Consider the following 21,238-nt stretch of genomic DNA (forward strand, 5'->3'; position numbering starts at 1 on the left):
TTCCAAGGACAATAAATTTGCTCGTGTGACGAGGGTATTAATTTCATGACCTTTAATATAGAGGTCCTTTCCGAAAATAAAGAAAGTTTCTATGCCCTCAAATTGGCTTTCGTCACATAAGCGCAGCAGGGAAGGCACCAAGCGATTTCAGGCCACTGACGCATGTTTCAGGTCGACTGCACACTAAAAAAGCAGGAAACCGCTTTATACATGCATGTTTTCTAACTAGAACGGTTTAATTTTGACATTTAAATGTCGCCGACATCATCAGGTCATAGTGAAACCTTACTAGAGAGATATCCCTAATGATTTTTAAATACCCCATTGTACATACAGTCACGTTGTGCAGTGAGAGCGTTGCGGAAAGAGAGTCGCAGCTCTCCCTTAGTCTTTGTTAAACACTTCTATGAAAGTATTTTCAGCATATATCAAACGAGCTTAATCTCGGTATTACTTATGCTTGCAATGTCTTAACCAGATATAATCCTGAAAATAGTCGCTCTTTCATTGTAAATGAGTGCATATTAACGAAATATAAAGTTAAAGATAGTTCCGTTCTCATTGAAAATGGACACTTATTTTATAGCGTCGAAGATAGCCCACGGAATACCAAGAAATTTCAGGCACGTGTAAAAATAACCGTTAAAAGTTGCGGATCACTGGATAATGCAATACATATTACAAAGTCCTCCGTTGCTCCTGCATTAGTTCTTTGCGAAGAAACCACTTGGGAATATATCTGAACAATTTTGCACATCAGTCAACATCGCTTATATCCGGCATTTCAAGATACTCTCAATCATTTTAGCAATTATGTGCCGATTGCTTCTACCCGGGGTCGGATACATGCATGCGTGACGTCCAAAAAAATCTTGGATGGACATCCTGATGACATTAAGTGTTACTTATTCCAAATGCCTCCGATGATGTGTGATCTTCAAGGCCTTTATAAACAGAGGGTTTGAACATTGTGGCTTAGTATTTCCTCTTCTCCTACTTCACGTGTACGAGAGATGAACTGCGTTAACATTTTTGTTGTTCTCTGTGTATTCTGCATTGTTTATGTAGAGTAAGTACAATCTTCGCACTAAATTATTGGATTAAGTGGTATAAACTGTGGACTGTGAGTCGGATATATCCGATGAAAGAAACTGAAGATCAGGAACGATCATTGCGTTCCTCCTTCAATTTTGACATATTTCTTTACCAGCCAATAGTCTGATGTGATACAGCGAAACTTCAAACTTTGGAATGAAGGAATCACCACAGTCCTCGCGCTTTTTAGAATTCCGGTTTATCACTTGAGAGTCTCGAAATGGTACTCGAGAATATTGTAGCAAATTGTCCAACTTTATATTGTAGTAATATTTTGAATTTAAACTTCACTTTTCACTTTCATTAGCTTCAAACAAAAATATGGCTACATAGAGTTCTGTCCTTTTCATTTTGTGAGTACATTCTTTATGCTATGATGCATTGGACCGACCCATTATGTATAATACGTTAAGTTAAGTTGTCGATGCCACCAAAGTACCAATCACATCATTAGGCTTACTTCAACTCTTGGACATTCATTTCATTGGGACAGCAAAAATGTTACCGATGCCAGGAGTAACGCAGGAATTTAAAATATATTTTGCTTTTTCACACTATAAATCATGAGACTACACGACCTCCGACACAATATTTGTGTTCTTTAGCTATGACAAACTCTATTTGAGTGATCCCTTTAGGGAACTGCAAGAAAACAGGCAGAGCAGAGTCCTGAAACAGGCTATGGCACAAATGAGCTTGCTTGCGCAAGTGCATTTCAGTCACAAAGCTAACGAGACCATAACGATGACTATCGCCTCCAAGATGAGGATATTTGCCAATGTTGTATATTTTCTCGCTCTCTTGCCAACTCCTGGTACTCTACCTGATATATTTCCTTATCTAATTAACTCATGCTTCTTTCCACGCTTCTAGCTAGTTAGTGCTCTCTTCATTTGCAGGAAGGTGCGTATGCTCTTTTAAGATGTTTAAAAAACGGCACGGGTGTATGAAGTGGCTTTCATGCAATGTGGAGCGGAAGTTATTTGAGAAGTGGAAATGGGAGAGGGAAACAAATGGTGCGGCGGCCGAGGCGCGGTGAGGCAGGAGAAGAGATAAGGTGTATAGATATAGAGAATAAGGTTGCACTGACGTACTATGGTTACACCAATAACTTTCCACCAGTTGGAGCACTTATGTCGGTCACATTTTGTGTGACATGCGACAATATTTTCAGTTCCCTGGTCAAACTTGGAGGTGAGTATTGGATTTTGAGCGCTTCATTACACCGCTGACTATGCATTTACGCCAAATGTGGCTGATTTGGCCTAAGCGAAGAGTTTTGTTACCAGGGCCAAAGTTTTGTGGTGGTCTAGAACAAATTAAGGTACATCCATGGCAATCATCCTGGTATATAATACTTCAATATTAATTTGCGTTATTTAGCCATGGTAAAATTCTCCATTACTCAAGGAACATTTTGGTGGGGGATCGGGTCAACATTGTTCATGACCATCGGGAAGTTTGAGGTCCATCATAATAGGACATAAATTCTTTTCCAAGTGGGCTAGAGTCATTTGACTGTGGCCTGGCAGCATTTCGCAGATCGCATATGATAACGTGACAATAAAACTAATCGCTGCTGAATCTACCCGGATATCAATTTTGATATTATTTGGACAATGTTGGTGGTGGCTATTCGACAGTAATTCTATGGAGCACTTGGACTTCAATCGTTGTGTAGTTTGGCCGCAGGTCAATATTCTTGCAATCTTGACCACAAATGAGGGCTAGAGGGCCAGCGGTCAATGCTGAAAGGTAAAGTGTCACGTCATGGTCGGGTCACCAATAACCCCGGTCATGGCTATCGCATATAAACCAATACCTACTTGTGATGCAAGCAAGACACGGAGGCCTTCCCTTCGCTTGGAAGGCCAACTAGAGGTCAGAATTAGGCTTAAAACCCTCATGAATATAAGCAAACGAGCGGCTTCAAAGCTTCTTTTGATCTCGCAATGCACCTATGGTGCTTTCCTTTGGTTAAGAGCAAGTGTGAACGCCTACATTGCTATGATGCTTTCGTTTCGTTAACCGCAAGTGCGAACGCCCTACAAGAGGTTGCGTAGGTGTTAAATGTCATTTTAAAGACAGGGGATTTACAAAACACCGCAAAATGCATAGGTGCTGTATATGCATCTGATAAAATATTGTATCATGTCACAGAACAGACGTCGAAGCGGCAAGCCGTTAAATGTAATGGATTGATTTGAATATGAGCAGGGCAATATACGTAGGCCGATCAAGAATATTTTATTAAAAAGCCCTATATAAATATAATATGTGTTATAAGCCGGACAAACCAAACAACCCCAGCAGCACGCCACCATAAGACCGACAACGATGAGCGTTGGAAACATTGGCATCAACATCATGCCATATTGCCTATTAGAGAAAATACTACAGTTTCTTCGGCTGGACTATCCGTCATGACAAAACTGTACCCTGTTAAGCCATTTCGACGCAGCCAGCAGCCCATGTTAGACAGCCTCCCTAATTCATGGAATTTTTATGGTTGGTAAAATAGTGGCTTTTCCTACATAAAAATTTCTCTGGCTTTTCTATTCATACCGTATTATAAAGCTGCCCATTTATTAACAATAATATATTTCTATTCTTTGTGACTTTGAGAAGCGATGCAAAATTAAATTTCCCCCACTGATAAAGACATCATATTTAATCTCTTTATGGGAAACGGTTCATAAACAACTAGAACGTATTGATAAAATGACGCAGCAAACGGATTGAGAAAAACAATGCATATTTGACTCTTGGATACATACCTTCAGTTCCTGCTGTCACAATACCGAGGTTAGTAGAGGGTCTGTCTGCTGGCCTTTCCATTGAAAATAAAATGAACATTCAATATTGAGTGCATATTTATTGAGTAACGCGCCTATCTAGTACCATTAATTGACCCAGCTTCGTTTTAAAGTAACATAATACTGATAAGTGACCCACTGATATGCATGAAATGAACAGAGGAAGACTTCTTGTGAGATACATGACTCAGGCTGTCCAGGTAGTTGGTGCTGCACCACGATGAGGCGTCCGGGGGTTCAGAGGTTGTGCTGCGATAGGAACAGTGCCTGGCCTTAGATGGCGGACGCGTTCAGGGAAACGCTTATTCCTTCCGGCCTTTTTATGGAATAAATCCAGCGACCATTTTCAGACGAACTGCTTGGAATGAGACAATGCCTTTCTCGCTTTTTTTTTATCAAACTATTAAAAACAAAATCAGAGTACCGGCCTGATAGTACGAATTTGAATCAACTTGATTGTTCAAATAGACCAGAATAGAAAAGAAAAATGCGCAGCGTGCGTGTCGTTGCGCAAATTCCTTCGCAGCGAGCATCGCCCAGTAGACAATTATAGACAGATAAAAATATCGTAGAAGGCTATCCCCAGCCGCCAGCGGCTGTGACCTATCAGTCCCAGCCCGGTAGGACCAGAAGCAGCCACCCCTCCACATTCTCCGCGGACACATGTACCACGCCATAAAGGAATTCCGGCAGGAAGGTGGGAGTGAAAGAAGAGAGGGAGATAGAGGTGCCGTAGGGGAGGGCTGCAATTCATCGCAATATAATGGTTTTGCCTCATCGCACTTCAGTGGTCCAAAGTGCCCTCTAGAATTTTTAATGCACTCTTTGATATTCCTAATTATATATTCCTTTTTATCTATTTATTAATAATTTTATTCACGCAAATTTAGGTTCCACCAATCCCATACATCACCCTCAGCCGTCGTTGTCAGTGAAGCGGATTTTTTCGAAATTTTTAATGTCAGTTCTGCAGAATGAAATCTCAGAAACTGTAACCATGAGCTGGTCGTGGCCAATCCTCCTTTGCGGGTTCATGCCATTTTTATGAGGACCGCAAAAAGCAAGTCTTGCAAAACAGCAGCGCTCGGACTTTGAGTTGAAAAAATCTATTTTTGTTACATGAAAGGCAAGACCGCTTGTCCTCTGCTCTCTTCCGGCCACAATAGAGGGTTTACAAAAGTACGTCTGTGAACCATGAGCGGCACGCTGATCCCGCGCTGGCCGCCATATTTTGTTCGCTCCATCCATTCGCTTCGTGTCCGTCCGTCAGCGCTCGCCGTTCTGTTCGGGCTTTTCACGTTTTAACCTAGTGTGCTGTGCTTGGTCCGCTCTTCGGTCCCTGGCGGTTTCTGTTAGCGACGCCTAGAAGCGTATTTTGACAGCCGAGACGTGGCGGGGCCCACCGGCCGCGCTGCCGAGCGCAGTTACAAATTGCTCTACGAGTCGTGCATGGGCCCCTCGGCAATTCGTAGCGTCATCCCTATCCAGGTACAGCATCTAGAGTTCTGTAATGTGTATTTTTTTTTTGTCTGTGCGCCTTTGTGTTTACTTAAACGCCTATGAGAGAGCATCGCGAGTTTGCTTGGTTTGCGCAATCACCGTCGCTCATCCCACTGGAAGATACTTGGTTGGTGAAATGAGCGAGGATGCATTTTATTTTATGATAAAAGAATCGTGCGTACCTTGACGTAAGTTGGACTGTCGCTTAGCACTTTCCTTCCCATGCCGTCGACGCAGTAGTTGGCATTAGTCTCGGAAATAATCAATGGCTGCGTAAAAAAACAGTGCCATGGTAATTTGTGCTTCCAGTGATTGAATATTGATTGATGTGCGATAGGCGATGACGAGTTAATAAAATCTTTCTAATTAATTGATCAATTGATGAAATAAAAAAACGAAAAAAGGGAAAAATTGGAAAATAAGGGCTGCTTAAAGGTGTCAGAATGAAAAACCAGTGCTTGGTGATGCTAAGAAAGGAAATTTAGAATGTTTAATTGAATAATTGAAATAATTGAAGAATGTGTTCAAAACTCAAATTGTTCAGAATGGAAAGCCGATTGTTGCTGACGCATGCGTTATATAAAAATATAAAACGTCAAATAAAATAAAAATAAATAAAGAAATGATAGAAATATAACATAACATACATAACATAGAAATACAACATGCTTAAAAACATATAACATACTACACTTGTGTAGTATGTTATATGTTTACCATTGTGTTACCCCAGACGAAGACAAGTCCACTTGTCGAAACGTTGGCTCATCTGCGACCTGAGGCGTACCCTATTTACCCTTGTTCGGTTCTTCTTTTTTATACCGTGCAAACCATCTTCTTCCTTTCGTTCTACCTGAACACTTGTGTGTAGTATGTTACTTTTGACGAATTCCTATTTCACTGCATTGTATTCTTTTCGCCCCTCCTGCTAGGGTCCAGTTAGGGCCTGCAGTATTTGGTAAATAAAATAAATAAATAAATAAATAAATAAATAAATAAATAAATAAATAAATAAATAAATAAATAAATAAAACAGCTAAAATATAAACGTGAAGAAAGAAACATCGTGCGTCTGTGTGTATGAGAGAGAGACACTATCGCGTTATACCTTTAATGGCGGAGCTTAAGTGACCCCCTAATTTTTCTATAACGATATGATAGAATATAAATCTGATTTTATGAACCCCGCCAGTTCCACAAAGCACGAACATTCGGCAGTAATGTGAGTTGACTTTTCAAATTTATTTTCGTTTCAGCCGAGTTCCTCCTCCTCCGAGTTCCTCGAAGCTTCCAATGTCAGCGCTTTCATATGAGATTACGGCTTGAAATGTTTACTTTCTGACAAAGGGAATAAACAAGAAATCGACATATTTAAAAATTCCAGTGAATTTCTGGTAGCTGTGAATTAGCGAAGCATCGGATGACTCGAAAAAGCTCACAAAAGTGAAGCGCACTCACGCTTCGGTATTTTATCGGCCGCGCTGGCAGGTATAAAACCTGAGCTGCGCGCTCTGGACGTGGACCGGTCGAAACTGGCTGCACGTGAGCATGTTACAACTCACTAGTGGGATGTCATCTTTTCCTGCTTTTCTAGACGCCGCGCGTTTGGCAGCCGCCTGCTTTTGTAGCGTAAAACACGCACCTCGGGCGCACTAGACAACCGTATTGCTCTCTGCACCAAGCACTACCATATCGTACGACTGTGAAAAGTAGTTTCGGTAATCATGCCCATGTCTTAAATCCAATACACAATGGTAAATGCGACCTACGTACAAGATGTTTCAAAGAACGTATTTGCACAATAGCGTTGCATTGTGCAAATACATGCATTGCTCCTTCTCCCGTGTCCTCCATCGCAGCATAAGCTTATCCTTCAAGTTCACAGGGCTCCATAGCGCTCCAAACAACTTTGCTGTTTTAAGTGATAGCGCATTCTGTGAACTAGCTCTCAGTCAGAAGGATGAGCAGTAATGCTTCACATGATGCAAGTGACCCTTGTAAAGCCGACTAGGACTTCAAACGAACGGTCGCATACACGCGTATACCTTGTTTCCGTGAGCGTCTACGACGGTGCGCTGGCTGCAGAAGGGCACGCAACAACATGCTGGCATCATTCCGAATAGAGTTTGGAGCTAACAGCGACTTCTGTGATGTTGAAAAATGAAACAGTCGCTTGTGAGCATTCCAATACAACTTTCGATGCATGCACGGGTTCTACGAAGGCGCACGCTGACAGCGTACCCGATGGGAGGCGCGGGCGGACTGAACAAAACATGGCCGCCGCGCACAGTTTGTTTCTTTCACTAGATGGCGCTAACTTTTGTAAAGCCTCTATTACTGGTCTTCACTTACGCAGCGGCGTCCTCGCACAGAACATCGCAACTAACAGAACCCCTCAACTCCTTGTTGTCCCTAAAAACCTTTGAGAGGTCATTCAACAAACTTTTTCCATTCATCTAGCAGCCGGACTTCTTGGGTTCGCACGCATGATGCACTGAATAAAAGGTCGATATTATTGCCGCCCTTAGCCGCCGATGATCGGCATACGTGAAAACGTGCCACCAGTGCTATACAGACGCACAGCGCCCGCGATCAAACGGGAATGAATACAGTATCGCGTACCACCCGCGAATAAACGTTTTTAACAAATTTGGATGTGCCTGTTCGGCCCCTTCCCAAATTCACCTATGGGTTGAAAGTGGATCATCGTGGGTGCTTATTGCCTAACTTGTTACGCCGAAGCGAAAGGTCTGCCTAGTGGTACTGCGGCATAGGTGGCCACATTCATTCTAGCCACAGAGGAACAACACCGCACCATGCTCACACCAACGGACTCACAGAGCGTCTGAACGAAACCATCGCCGACATGCTTGCCTTGTGCGTGGACGTCAAACATAAAACATAGGATAAATTCCTGCCATGCCTAATCTTCGCCTGTAACACCGCCGTCCAGAAGACAAGGGTACCCCGTTTGAACTTGTGTATTGCAAGGAGCACTCGAAAACGCTCGACACGGTGCTGCCGCACGTCACGAAAGAGGACATCATCAGCATGACGCATGGCCGCCAACTTTTACCGCACAGAGGAAGCCCGACGACTTGCTCAGCTGCGCAGCATTAAACGTCACCAGGGAGCCGACGCCCGTTGCTAGGACCAACGACGACGCGATGCTGAGTAGAAGCCGGGAGACCACATCTGGGTTTAGACGCTGATTCACTGCAGCAGACTCAGTAAAAACTTTTACGCCTGTTCTTCGGCCTGAACAAGGTCCTTCGCAGAGTCAACTCGACTAAGAGGCCATTCCTGACGGCGTGACAGCATCCCAGAGGCGCCGAGCGCACCCAGAGGATGTGCATCTTGTACGCCCTAAGCCGTATTACGCATGCCTAAATGTTCTCAATTTGTCATTCGTAATTCTACATCAACTCTTGTCAGTTCATTTTCAAACATCTAGGCGATTTTTGCTAAGAGTCGAGTGTTGCCGCAATCCGCTGAAATCTTTATTTTTTTTGTTGTTGTTGTGAGGAGCCGTCGTGATATTAGCGCAGAAACTATCTTGTTCATGCTCGCTGTAGCGAGGTGTGGCTGTATTGCTGTCATTGTAGAGCGAGATGCGTCTTAAGATTTCCCAAGGCATCACATGAAGCACAACTATTTCTTTAGCAATCCGGACTTTGCCAAGTTCCTTCCGCTGGTTATCCAGGTGGTTCGTCGCCAACTTTAAATTGATACTAACGAATTATTCGTGCATTCATACTTAACCGGCCGCCGAGCGTGTTTCCTGCTATTGCCGCCAAAGTGTTCCTTAACTATTTTGCTGGTGCGTTAGCCCGGTAAAGAGTTTGCTATAGAGCAGTACAAGCCTCTCAATTCGCTCTTTGGTATCTTCATTGCCACGTGACAATATTAATGGAGCATGTAATTACCGGTTGTAGACAAAGGAGCGCACAAACAAAAATGAACATCGGCGGTTGCAGGTATGAATGCGTTTTATTAATGCCATTCGGCTGAAATGTCAATGTCACAAGTGCTATGAAATGGCTTCTAGACGCGCATGGTAAATATAGAAATGCGAAACCGTATTTTGATTGAAATGATCAAAGCAAAACATTTATTTTATTCCACAACCAATATGAGGAGATAGGGGTACGACTTGGTCCATCATCGGCAAATTCTTTAGAGTGGCACAGCCGATATCAGAGCACGAGACAAGCTGGTCCAATATGGCCGGTGTTTGAAAATGGCATGTCTGCTATTGCAAGCTATAAAGGAAAATTGATGCAGTGGAACCAGGTTTTCAAAACAGTTAAACCATTAGGGGAGAAGAAGAGGAAAACTGGTACAATGCAGAGAGTCGCCAAAAACGGCTATTAAATTATTGGAAGAACGCAGGATAAAATGGTTCAGTGGTGGCAGCATTTTAAAACGTGCGGACCAACATACGGGGAGCACTCCAAACTTCTCTCATCGTTGGATGAGTTGCGGATTAGCATTCCGTGTATTGCTAAGAGAGAGAGAGAGAGAAAACTTTTAATGTGCATAATAATGAGCATAATAATTCGCAGGAGCTGGGTGGTCGGTGCCCCTAGTCCAGGGCTCCACTGGCAGCAGCTGGCTTGCGGACTAGCTGGATAATCCAGGCTTGCTGGTCCAGGTTGTCGCTGGTCAGGGCCGCCTCCCACTGCTCGTGTGTCGGGCATGGCACTAAAAACGTTAAATCAGGTTTGTCTTGGCATTCCCAAGAGATGTGATAGAGTGTGAGGCTTGCACCGCACCAAGGACAGTAACTCGTGTATTTTGTTGGGCTTATCTTATTTAAAATGTGAAGATTAGGGAATGCGTTTGTTTGTATTTTTCTCCAGTCTATAGCGTCCGAGGAAGGAAGTTTATGTGGTGGTGAGAAAATTCTGCTTTCTAACCGTAGGTGATCCAGCCTGTCGCCGTAGGGTCCTAGGAGAGGGGTGGGGTAGGGATGGGGATCCGCCCGGTTTGTGAGAGATTGGGCTAGATCATTCGCTACCTCATTTCCTTCTAGGCCTTCGTGTCCAGGTGTCCATGTAATAGTGTGCGTCTGGGAGATGGAACGTAATATTGCACACGCTCTTCTGTGAGGTTTTCCGGCCAGGTAGTCCCTGCAGGCTGGTTGGGAGTCCGTCACTACGTGTGATGACTTTTGGTGGTCTTGTGTTTTTATGGTGATGGCTACAGCCAGTGATTCCGCTTCCGCAGGATCCTTGGCATAGATCGAAGCCTGAATAATTGGCCTCTTCTGGTGGTCAACTGCAGCTATTGTGAACTTGCCAGGCTCGCCGTAAGCCCGTATGTCCACGTAGACAACTTCCGCGTCTTTAGACAATTGTTTTTCCAATTAGTTGACTCTGGCTTTCCTTCGACCCTTCTGTAACTCATGGTGCATGTGCTTGGGTATCGGGTTCACATAGATGTTGTTTCTTGTGGATGTCGGAATTTGTGATTTGATCTCGGAAATTCTTAGTGCTTGTCATAGCCCTAGTTTTGACAGGATTTCCCTACCCGCCTGCGTTGTTGTTAGGCGTTGTTTCTGACTCTCTAGAACCCCCTCCTTGAGCTCCTCGAAGTTGTTGTGCACTCCGAGTGCCCAAAGACGTTCCGTTGATGTTGTTGGCGGGAGGTTTAGGGCCGTTTTATAGGCTCCTCTTATGATAGTGTCAATGGCCCTTTTATCAGCGATTCTAATTTCCTGATGTGGGAGCCCGTAGGTAATCCTGCTAACGACTAGGGCTTGTACAAGGCGGAGGGTGTCCTCCTCCCTCATCCCTTTCCGGTGCCAGGTCACCCTTCTAATCATTCTGGAAATTTGGTTGACTGTGGTTTTGAGTGTTTTGATTGTATAATCCACTCTCAAATTTCTTTGCAACCACAGCCCCAAAACTCTGATCTTGTCCTTCTCTTGAATTGTCTGGTCTCCTAGAGAGAGCTGGATTTCTCCTGGGGACTTGTAATTTCTTCTGTGTAGCCTGATAAGTTCGGATTTTTCTGGGGAGCATTGAAGACCGCTCTCCCCGGCAAATTCCTCGACTAGGTCTATAGCGGCTTGCAGAGCTTCTTCTTTTTGCGCCAAGGATCCCTGAGTAGCCCAGATGGTGATGTCGTCCGCGTATGAAGTGAAGCCAATATCATTGCGGGTCAACTGTTTTTTTTGCTAAATTTATCATTGCTATGTTAAACAGCATTGGAGAGATTATAGAACCCTGCGGTGTACCTTTGTTCGGCATGGGTACTTTTGGTGATCGGATCTCTCCAATTCCTATGGTGGCTGTGCGATCTGAGAGGAAAGCCTTCACGTATTTGAAGATTTTCTCCCTGCAGTTGATATTAATTCGTGCAATATGGTTTGGTGGCCAATGTTGTCGAATGCTCCTTTGAGATCTAGTGCCAGAATGAAATTTTCGCCTTTTCGGGGTATGGTGTTGATGACTTCTTCCCTAATCCGGAGGAAAGCATCTTGCGTGCAGAGTCCCTTGCGGAAGCCCAGCATGCCGGAAGAAAAGATGTTGTTTTCGTCGATGTAATTTTGGAGCCTGAGGTGGACTACTTTTTCATAGAGTTTTCCCAGGCAAGAAGTGAGGGAGATAGGACGGAGACTCTCCACAGCCGGTGGCTTCCAGCCTTTGTTATGGTGATGATATCCGCGTGTCTCCAAGCTGATGGGACCTGTCCCTTCTCCCACAGTTCTTCGTTGATGTACTTCGTTAGGTCTTGCAAATGTTCGGTGCTTAAGTTCCTAATCATGGCGTAGGTGACTTTGTCTCCTCCAGGGGCAGTGTTTGTTGTAAATGTACGGGCGGCTGAGTTGACCTCCGCCAGTGTTATAGGGGAGTCAAATGAGGGGTTTGGTTGACCCGCATATGAAGTTTGGCAAGCCGGAGTAGGGTCTCCTATGTATTTCTTGTGCATGGCGGTGATCAACTCCGCATCTGTGCCCGGTATTTATGGGCTATGGTGTCGAGGGTTCTTCTTGTGGCCGTTTTGGTTTTTGAGGGGCCTATCATGATTCTTAATATTGACCATGCTTTAGCCGTGCTTAGGGTACCTTTCAGCGAATTTCAGAAATCTGCCCAGTTTTGCTTGGCGAGCTTTATAGCATACTCTTGTGCTTCAGCCGTAACCTGTACTATCTTCATTTTAAGTTTTCTATTTATTTTTTGCATTTTCCACCGTTTTAATAGACTTTTTCGGGCTTCCCATAAATGTAGGAGATGTCTGTCTACTTCTGGTGTTTTTGTCGTTGTGTTGGTGGTCTGGGTCGTTTTTGCACGAGCATCCTTTAGGCTTTGAACCCAATCTTCAATTGTTGTGAGGCCGTCGTGTGGCGGTCTAATTTGTCTGAACTTATCCCAGTCCGTTATTTTAGTAGAGCCAATGGTCCTTTTCATACGGGTCGTCATTAGGGATAAGCTAAGGATTTTGTGATCGCTGCCGAGTGTTTCTTCTAGATTGGTCCAGGTGCAATGTCTTATGTTTTTGGTGAAAGCTAGATCTGGGCAGGTGTCTCTGGTTACACTGTTTCCTATTCTAGTGGGGGACATGGTGTCCGTCATAAGACAGAGATCCAGCTGCTCAGCCGCTTCCAACAACTTGGTTCCCTTCGGGGTGTCCTTGTGGCAGCCCCATGCCGTATGTACAGCGTTTAGGTCCCCCATAATAATAAGGGGGTTCATTCCCGCTATGCTTGTGCATTCCAGTAAAAGTGGCTTAAAATCTTCCTGCGTGTTGCTTGGAGGACTGTAAAGGTTTAGGACGAACACACTCTGCTTTCTTCTTTTTTGAGAGATGACCTCGATGAGAACTTGATTAATTTCACTGAAGGGAAGGTCGTGCGGTATGACTGTTAGTGTGGGGCCACTAGTGTAGCTATTTTAGGTGCCGTGTCATGGGTGTATGTGAGGTATCCTTTGAGGTATGTTGTGCATCCTGTTTCTTGGAGACATATGACGTCCGGAGGTATCGGTTGATTTTGAATAAACATCTGCAGGGAGCTGCGTTTCCTCTTGAAGGAGCGACAGTTCCACTGCCAGAGCTCTAGGTGGTTTGTTTGCCGGTTAGGGGAGGCAGCCATCAGCGTTGCTCGCCACTAACTCGCAGTCGCTGAGATATGTCATGCCAGCGGACCTTCGGTGGGCTTTTAGTCGAGGGTCATCGGGGATTCCCGTGCGTTTTCGCACCCCCTGAGTTATTATTTGGATTTTTGAATTGAATTCTTCTTGAACTGCCGCAAATTGAGTTTGCGTGGCAATTTGTTGGTCTTGGAGTTGTTTGGTTAGTTGTATCATGGTCTGCTGCATTTGATTATTCATTTGTTGCATTTCACTAAGAATGCTTGGTGCGTTTTCTTGAGTGTGAAGTCCGAGAGTTTGTGTAAGCGGTTTCTGCCGTTGCGTTTGGAGTACACTCGCCTGTTGAGTTTGAGATGCGGAGGTGTTTACAGCATTTTGTACCGGTTGTGGCTGTACCGATACTATGGATGAGGGTTGGGGGGCAGTTTGCTTCTGGCCCATTTGTAGGAGTTGTAGTTGTTTTTCTACCTTATTAAGGCGTTTCTGTTGTTCGGATAGTTTGATTTTCAGTCGTCTACTTTGCTCTTCGAGCCTAGTGCAATCCTGGCATGGATCATACCCGTTTAGAGCAGTGGGAGAGGCAATCTGAGCCCAGCTTACCCTTTTGGTGTCGTGCTCTAGCTTGTCTGGCGTCGCCCCTATTGCTTCTGGTGGTCCCTGCTGGTTGGGCCTAATCTGTTGTGTCTTCTGTTGGGAATAGTAGGCTGTCAAGTCCCGTCCCTTTTATCTCGATCGGGACTGGGGTCTCTGTTTCTCTGCCAGCTGCTGTTCCTCCTCCTCAGATGGAAACCAGCGGCGCTCCATCGGCTTGATCTGCTGATCTCTCCGGCTGACGTGCTGCTTCTGTTGCTGATTGTTATTGCTTTGTTTAGCTTTGTTGTTGTAACGTCCTATATGTGCCCTGAGGCGCTGCTTGCAGGCCTTGTCTCCCGTTGGGTGGTTTCCCTGGCAGGCCACGCACTTGGCTTCACAGGTGTGGTTTTCCTCTGGTTCATGAAGGCCGCATTTCCGACATACTTTGGCGTTGGGTGTTGGGCAGACATCCGCTCTGTGGCCTGCCTTGAGACATTCTTGGCAGATCTGTTGGGTTGGTCGATATTGGTAACATGCCGTCTCTCCCCCGTAATAGATGACGTAGCGGGGGAGAATGGGGCCTATGAATGTTAACACTGCCGTGCGAGACTTTCCCAACATTCGTGCTTGAACGATCTCGACCCCTTGTGTGCGTAATCGGATGTTTGATAGAAGCTCCTCTGATGGTGTGTTTGGATCCACTCCATGAATAACTCCTCTGATGACGTCCTCAGGCGCCGCCAGGTAGACGTTGACTTCGTAAGCCTTGTTTTCCAAGGTCAGACTCTTGCTGTGCCGTATAGCGTCCGCAGTCTCGTCGTAAGGAGTGCTGACTATGATGATGTTCGATCCTGTGCGGGGTCTCACAATAAATTTGGAGAAGTCGCACAATGCTGGGTTGTTGCAGGCAGCCACGATGGCTCTTGAGAACTGGGTAGGTACAAATTTTCTGACTTCCATGCCTTTCTTGGGTCTTATTATCACCTTATAGCCAGTTTTAGAAAGGGGTGGTAATTTCCTCCTCTTCTGAGACGTTGTTTGATCCATAGCCGGCGGTACTGGCGATGCTATCGTTTTATTCGGTTTCACGACGGTCTGCAGCAAGTGCGTCGGGGGAGCATAGATCTTTCCTGCGATCACGACTTGTTCGCCTCTTGCTAACCTTTGGCGATTCTTCTTGCATATGTTTACGTGCCAGTTGGAGTAAAGGTCATCTGGCGTCCAGGCACGACCCTCTTCCATGTCCTTAGAAGTTTGGATTTCAACGTCTAATTCCATTTCCTGGTGTTTAGCAGAGTGAGCTGGGTTAGCGGTTGTTGAACACAGACCACTAGATCCCGCTTCGCCTTGGTCTAAGGTATCCATGCGCTCTGGGTCGGCATTACTAGGCCTCGCATCGCCTAGCATGGCCGCCGCCGAGGAGCTTCAAAAGCCCATTTCGATGTCCAATAAAACACTCACGGGTTTGAGAAAGGCCTCGGTGAATTCCGGATGACTTCAGGAAGGTCCTCGAAACAAACTTTCCAGGATTTGTTGGGTTTTCCACACAATTTCCTTTCTTGTTAGCCGAGCCCAATCGAAGTGCGTCCGCTCCCGTCGGCTTCTTCCTTCTTCCTCTATTGCTAAAATATCGGCAATGCTGAAGATTTTAAGGGCCACCGTTTTCCAATGTATTTTAAAATGGGACCGTTATCGTCCACTACCTGGAAGTCTCGCCATTAAAATCGTAATCGAGGTGGTTTAAAATTTCATTAACCTGTATATGAGGTAACTTTTGCCACGATCTTCTACGAAGTCGTCATCAACATTTAAGGTTATTTGCCAGGTAGTTAGTTTTGAGAACTACGGAAACAATTATGTTAATGACACTGCGCAGCACAGCAAGTGACTCTCTGGTATTTAATTAATGTACTTGTTCGAGCTGAAGGGGAATCGGAAACATTGAAAAAAGTGATTTCACACCTGTTTTTGAAATCAAGAAAACTGCTTTATGAAGCCGCCTTGCGCCAGACATTTTTTGTCTGCATGAAACCGAAACAGCGCGTTGGACACATAGAACGTTTGGTCTTAGCGGGACGTCAGTAAATATATAGATCTCGCAGCCGTCAATGTCAGCGATTTACCTTCGCCGAAGCGGTGGAAAAGTATGGTGTACATCCTTGCGATTGCGATCGTAGCATGTCCGCTGCAGACGTGTCGAAGTGTCGAACACCAACCTCGTACTTCTTGCTGTACTATGTATGTCGTATACTACCTATTCTTTTGTTCCGTCACTCCAAGATATAACCTCGCAACTAGCGATTGCAGAGCTATTCCTTCGCGGAAGCTACAAAACAAAGTATTTTACATGCTTCCATTTACAAAAGCACAGTTATAGCAAGACCGTTGCCAAAGGGTTGCAATGTCTCCGGCGCGACATTTGAACTGCTCCTTTAATGCGCAATGTAAGGCACATTAGTTTTCTTCGTCGCTCTCAAAATTATTGTCCTCGCGGCTAAGAATGGCTGTGACGCGTTCTTCCCGGAAGCTGTGACACCAAATGTTCTACATGCTTCCAGTCACCATTGCAGCAACACCGTTGCAACTAGGCCATTGCTGATGTGTCGCAGTGAATACTTCGAAACGAAACATTGTACGGTTTGCGAATGGGTTCGCAATACCACAATTATAGTAGTTGAATTGTAATAGCGGTTGAAATTTGAATTGGGAACCGCACTTCTTGAAACGTGCGATGAGTGCATTGCCCTCATTCGCTGAGCTTCCTTTCACGTCTAATGCTATCAGGTTTGGTTCCACACGAAGATGCTTTCAGAATGACTCTCATTGCAGAAATTAAGAAAGTTGTTTTTTTTTGTCATTTACAAAACATATAGGACATCATCTTATCCACATCTGCAAACAACCCATTAGCAGTGACGGCCTGGCTGCTTAATTTAAAGGGTAGCTGTCAAGGTGCAGTAATTATCTTCATGATTAGGACAGCTTGGTCATAAAACAGAACAGGGCAGCCCCTTTCCATCAATGGCGTAAAAGGTATTTGCGAAGGTGATTGGCGTTTAGGTTGTGTGCGCTCGTATTGGCAAGAAATGAATGAAATGAATTGCCATCTAGCATTGCCAGCCATACCGAGCTCTCATATATTCAAATAGCATTACTAACATTTTTAAGCGCACAAAATTCGTATTAGAGTGCCTTATTACTCTACGTGTTGTTGATGCTTTTACTTTTCCTAGTAGTACCTTTCTGCCGTTTTACGTTCCGTTATTCCTAGTGCTATGCTTAACTATGACCAAGCTTGTTTTTTGTACTTTTGTGTTTGCCAAGTTCTTGATTTTGCTTATAAGCACATATGTTAACTGAACTGAGCCAGTTATAGATGTTCTATTTGAAATTAGATGTTGCTTTGTTTGAAACAATGCCTATGCAATGCCCAGCATCAGGTCTTTAAGCTATATAAATCAGTAAATAAATAAATTGCTAATCATTAAGTGCACCATGGACTTCAGTAAACCAAAGCGTCAAGCAGATTTTCGAGACGAGTGCCCCAGCATCGATCAGGTCCATACAATATACCAAGGTAATCAAAAAAGGCTCAGAATATAGCCAGCCTCAGTACTTATTATTAATTGACTATGAGAAACAAACTCACTGAGTCGAAATATCAGTAGTTAAGCCGATATTGTTAGCTCAGGGTGTAGACGATGCGCATATGAATGTACTGCAAGATACACTGACTGGCCGCACGATAACCATCGTTCTCTCTAAAGGAAGATGCATCTCCCCAGTAGACTTCACAGCCTGTTTAGAGGAAGCATTCGGAGCCTTGGAATGGGAGCAGTTAATAGCAATATGGTTGATGGGGTATTTATCTGTAATCCGCAATTCCGTGATGACATTGGCTTCGCAAGAATGTCAGGGAATGAATTGCGAATTATGATTGATTATCTAGAGTGCAAAAGAAGAGATTTACCCATAAAGTATAATGAAAAATACCAAGGTAATATTCAACAGCTTGGGAAAGGATCAACAGTTTTCTATAGGTAGCGAAGCATTGAAAGGTAGACAAATATGTGTGCTTGGGTCAGGTGGTAACTGCAGAGCCAGTCCACGAAAGGGAAATAACTAAAGGAATAAGATTACGATGGAGCGTATGTGGCACATGCTCGGAGGTTATCACTAGCAGCTTGCCAGTATCGCGGAAAAGAAAAGTATGTAAAAGTTGCATATTACCTGTATTCACCTAAGGTGCTGAGACACGTAGGCAAGCAAGACGGGTTTTACTTAAGTTCAGTACACCACAGAGTACTATGGAACTAAAAATGGTAGGGCTATTGGTTACGAGATGGGAAACGTGCATAGTGGGTCAGAGAAATAACTCAAGTTAGTGACATTCTTGTGTTCTAGTGGAAATCAAGAAAAAATGGAGATGGTCAAGACGTGAAGTGCGAAGAGAAGATAACCGACGGTCGAAAAGAGTATCAAGTTAGAGTACAAGTTGAAGTTGAAGTTGAAAGTTTATTTTCACTTTGAAAGGGAAGCAAAGTGTTGCAGGGGGCGGCAGGAAGTTAGGTGGGCAGGAGGGGGTAAAAAGTTCCGCCACTCCACACAGAACCAACCGATTACAGATCCATGCCGGACTGGGATATACATACCGCAAATGGTCTGTCCGGTATTAGATCCAAACCGGATCGCTCCGTCCGGATAGAGATTGATAACAGAAATGGCCTCTCCGTTAGAAACATGTTTACACTTCATACAGGAGTAGTCACCGTGGCATTAGATTTACGTGGGTTAAAACATAACTGGTGAAAGCCAGCTTGCAGCAATACGGAATGTTTCACTATGGGAACGTCAATTTTTTCTTCTCTGTTTTTTTCCTAAAATGTGTAAGCTTTGCACTTGAGCCGATGAAGGTGTTCAATCTCACAACGGGCTGAAATAAGCAGCAGCCAAAAGAAAAACAATTGCAGATTTTTACGGAGCCATATTTATATCACTGTTATATATGCCTGAGTTTTGCAAACTACAAATTCCTAATTGTTTGGTTTAGTTCCTTACATCTGCGACTGCCCACTACGATGGGCCAATGCTAGGACGTTCAACTAAATAGGGGGTCCAATTAGCACTTTGTGCTCATGGGGGCTAACACTAGCTGGGTGAGAGCTCCAAATAATAAACATTTTCAGACAAAATAGCCTCAAAATTTAGTAACGTCTCCATTTTACTCCCCTGTTTAAGATTCCCGTTAATTAGGACTTTTCCCAAAGGCCTTACCGCGGCAAACAATTGATTTTGTTACGTTTTAGGTGTGGCCAGATGAGCAGCGTGCCTGCAAGGATTGGACGGTCGGGTGTGTCACATGGGAGGCATGGCCAGGGTCACAGGGGCAAAGGCCGTAGGACTCCTCCTCCACGTCCAGATCCTATTTGCGGACAGCTGGTATGGAATGCTGCATCTGTTTGCGAAAATTAACTACGTTTACTGATAGTAACACTTTGCTCTATGTATTTTATATCACATAAACAGAGACCGCCGCGAAATGGAGATCAAATTGGAAGAGTTTCTTCATGCGCTTAAGACATGAATCCTCTTGACTAATGAAGGCCCAAGCATGGTGACCTGCTACCTTTGTTCTGACCCTGTTTTGTGTCTGTGCCCGAAATGGCGCTTTCTAGCGGTATCTGAATAGGCTGCCTGCAGATGTTTTCTGCCACATAATACAATTCGTGATTAAACATTGAATTATAAACCGTAAATAAAGTGATGCGTAATATCCTTCGTTGTATTGCTGCAAGATAAATTACCTGCCATAGGTATAGGTAAAGAGATTTCAAGGGCCACAGCACAAACGTAGTCCAGTATATTTGTCGAAGCAAGGTCTAGTGGGCTGAGGCCTTCCTGAAGTTTTGTTCAGATTCGTTTGACTTCGTGCTCTTATCTCCCTATCATGTTCTTAATTGGATTTGGATTGTCAAATGAACTTGTACAGAACATCGCGCCCTTTCCGGCTTATGTGAAGTAAAACTAAGAAAAGCTTGTTTTGGGAACCATTTCTAGTGTGCCTAGCAGAGTCGACTTAAAAATGTGATGCGGCATATAATGATCAAACAGTTCTCCGAAATCATATAAACGCCTAAAATATTTTAGGCGTTTTATCGCTTGTTGGACAAAAGCTGTATTAAAAATTGAAGTAACTGCCTTCATATCTACTAAATAAACTTTCTAGTCGCTAAGCAGTTAGTGACAGAAACCTCAGCGGACGCAAAATTAGGAAAGAGAAATAAGAGGAAATTTCGGAGGGATAAAATGTTTCAACCTTTGAAGTTAATTGATGGTAAAAAAGACATCTGCTTTGTAGAAGAAATTCAATATATAAAGCGTTTATCAAGGAATTTTATATATCGATAGAAAAGGCGTTAACAAAGAACTACAATATATCTTTGAGAACAAGTGCTTCAGCAGCGCGCACGCTTCCCGCTGAGCAAAATATCGCTTACTTGCGACGCTATAAGGATGGGCTTAACAAAGAATGTCGCAAACGTTGGCAGTGGAGAAAAACGATCATAGGGTTTCAGTAACTTACAGCCTATTTTTTATATTGTTTTTGGTCTCATGTTTTCCTCGTTTTCTTCTGTTCAAACAGTGCAACCCCCTTTCAACTGTGCAAACATGTCCCAAAGGGTGCCTCTGCTATTCAAAGTACGACGAGGAAGGAGGAACGTGCCTTGATCCATTGAAGTCACTGCCTCCTGGAGTGTTTTTCACAGGTTACAAACGGGTGCCTTTACCAAATAGAAGGATAATAAAACGCTAAGGTGTTCAGCGAGTCAATCTTTATGCGCGCTTTGAAAAACTCATAAAATGCTCCTTTTGCGATGCGGTAGACAGAACATGTTGAAGTTCCGCCTGAACTTTTGTATGTCTTGAGCCATTTGATTAGCACACCGCTTTCTGCTTTGGTACCGAAACGTTTATATTGGCAAAGCTAGCGCCCACTGCCTATGATCAAGATGGTGCAAACGTTTCCTTTAATACTGTTTGGTATAAAATTTTATGCGTTTTGGTTTTCGCCATATGTACCTCCCAATGTAGCTAGCAGCTTCACACTCATGAACTGATGGTTGATTGTTGATTACAAGTGTAATGAAATGTGGATAT

General features: G+C 44.1%; 1 protein-coding gene across 1 annotated transcript; it reads left to right on the plus strand.

Moving 5' to 3' along the window:
- The first annotated feature begins 936 nt into the window (after window positions 1–936).
- LOC146178945 (uncharacterized) lies at window positions 937–20,968 on the plus strand. The gene is made up of 3 exons (XM_084579819.1): window positions 937–1,069; window positions 19,387–19,519; window positions 20,724–20,968. Exons 1-3 carry the CDS (start codon window positions 1,014–1,016, stop codon window positions 20,892–20,894), a joined length of 360 nt encoding a protein of 119 aa, XP_084435945.1. The 5' UTR covers window positions 937–1,013; the 3' UTR covers window positions 20,895–20,968.
- The last annotated feature ends 270 nt before the right edge of the window (window positions 20,969–21,238 follow it).

The sequence above is a fragment of the Amblyomma maculatum genome, chromosome 9 (assembly GCF_055883805.1).
Source record: "Amblyomma maculatum isolate TAMU_Amacu chromosome 9, ASM5588380v1, whole genome shotgun sequence".
Taxonomy (NCBI): Eukaryota; Metazoa; Arthropoda; class Arachnida; order Ixodida; family Ixodidae; genus Amblyomma; species Amblyomma maculatum.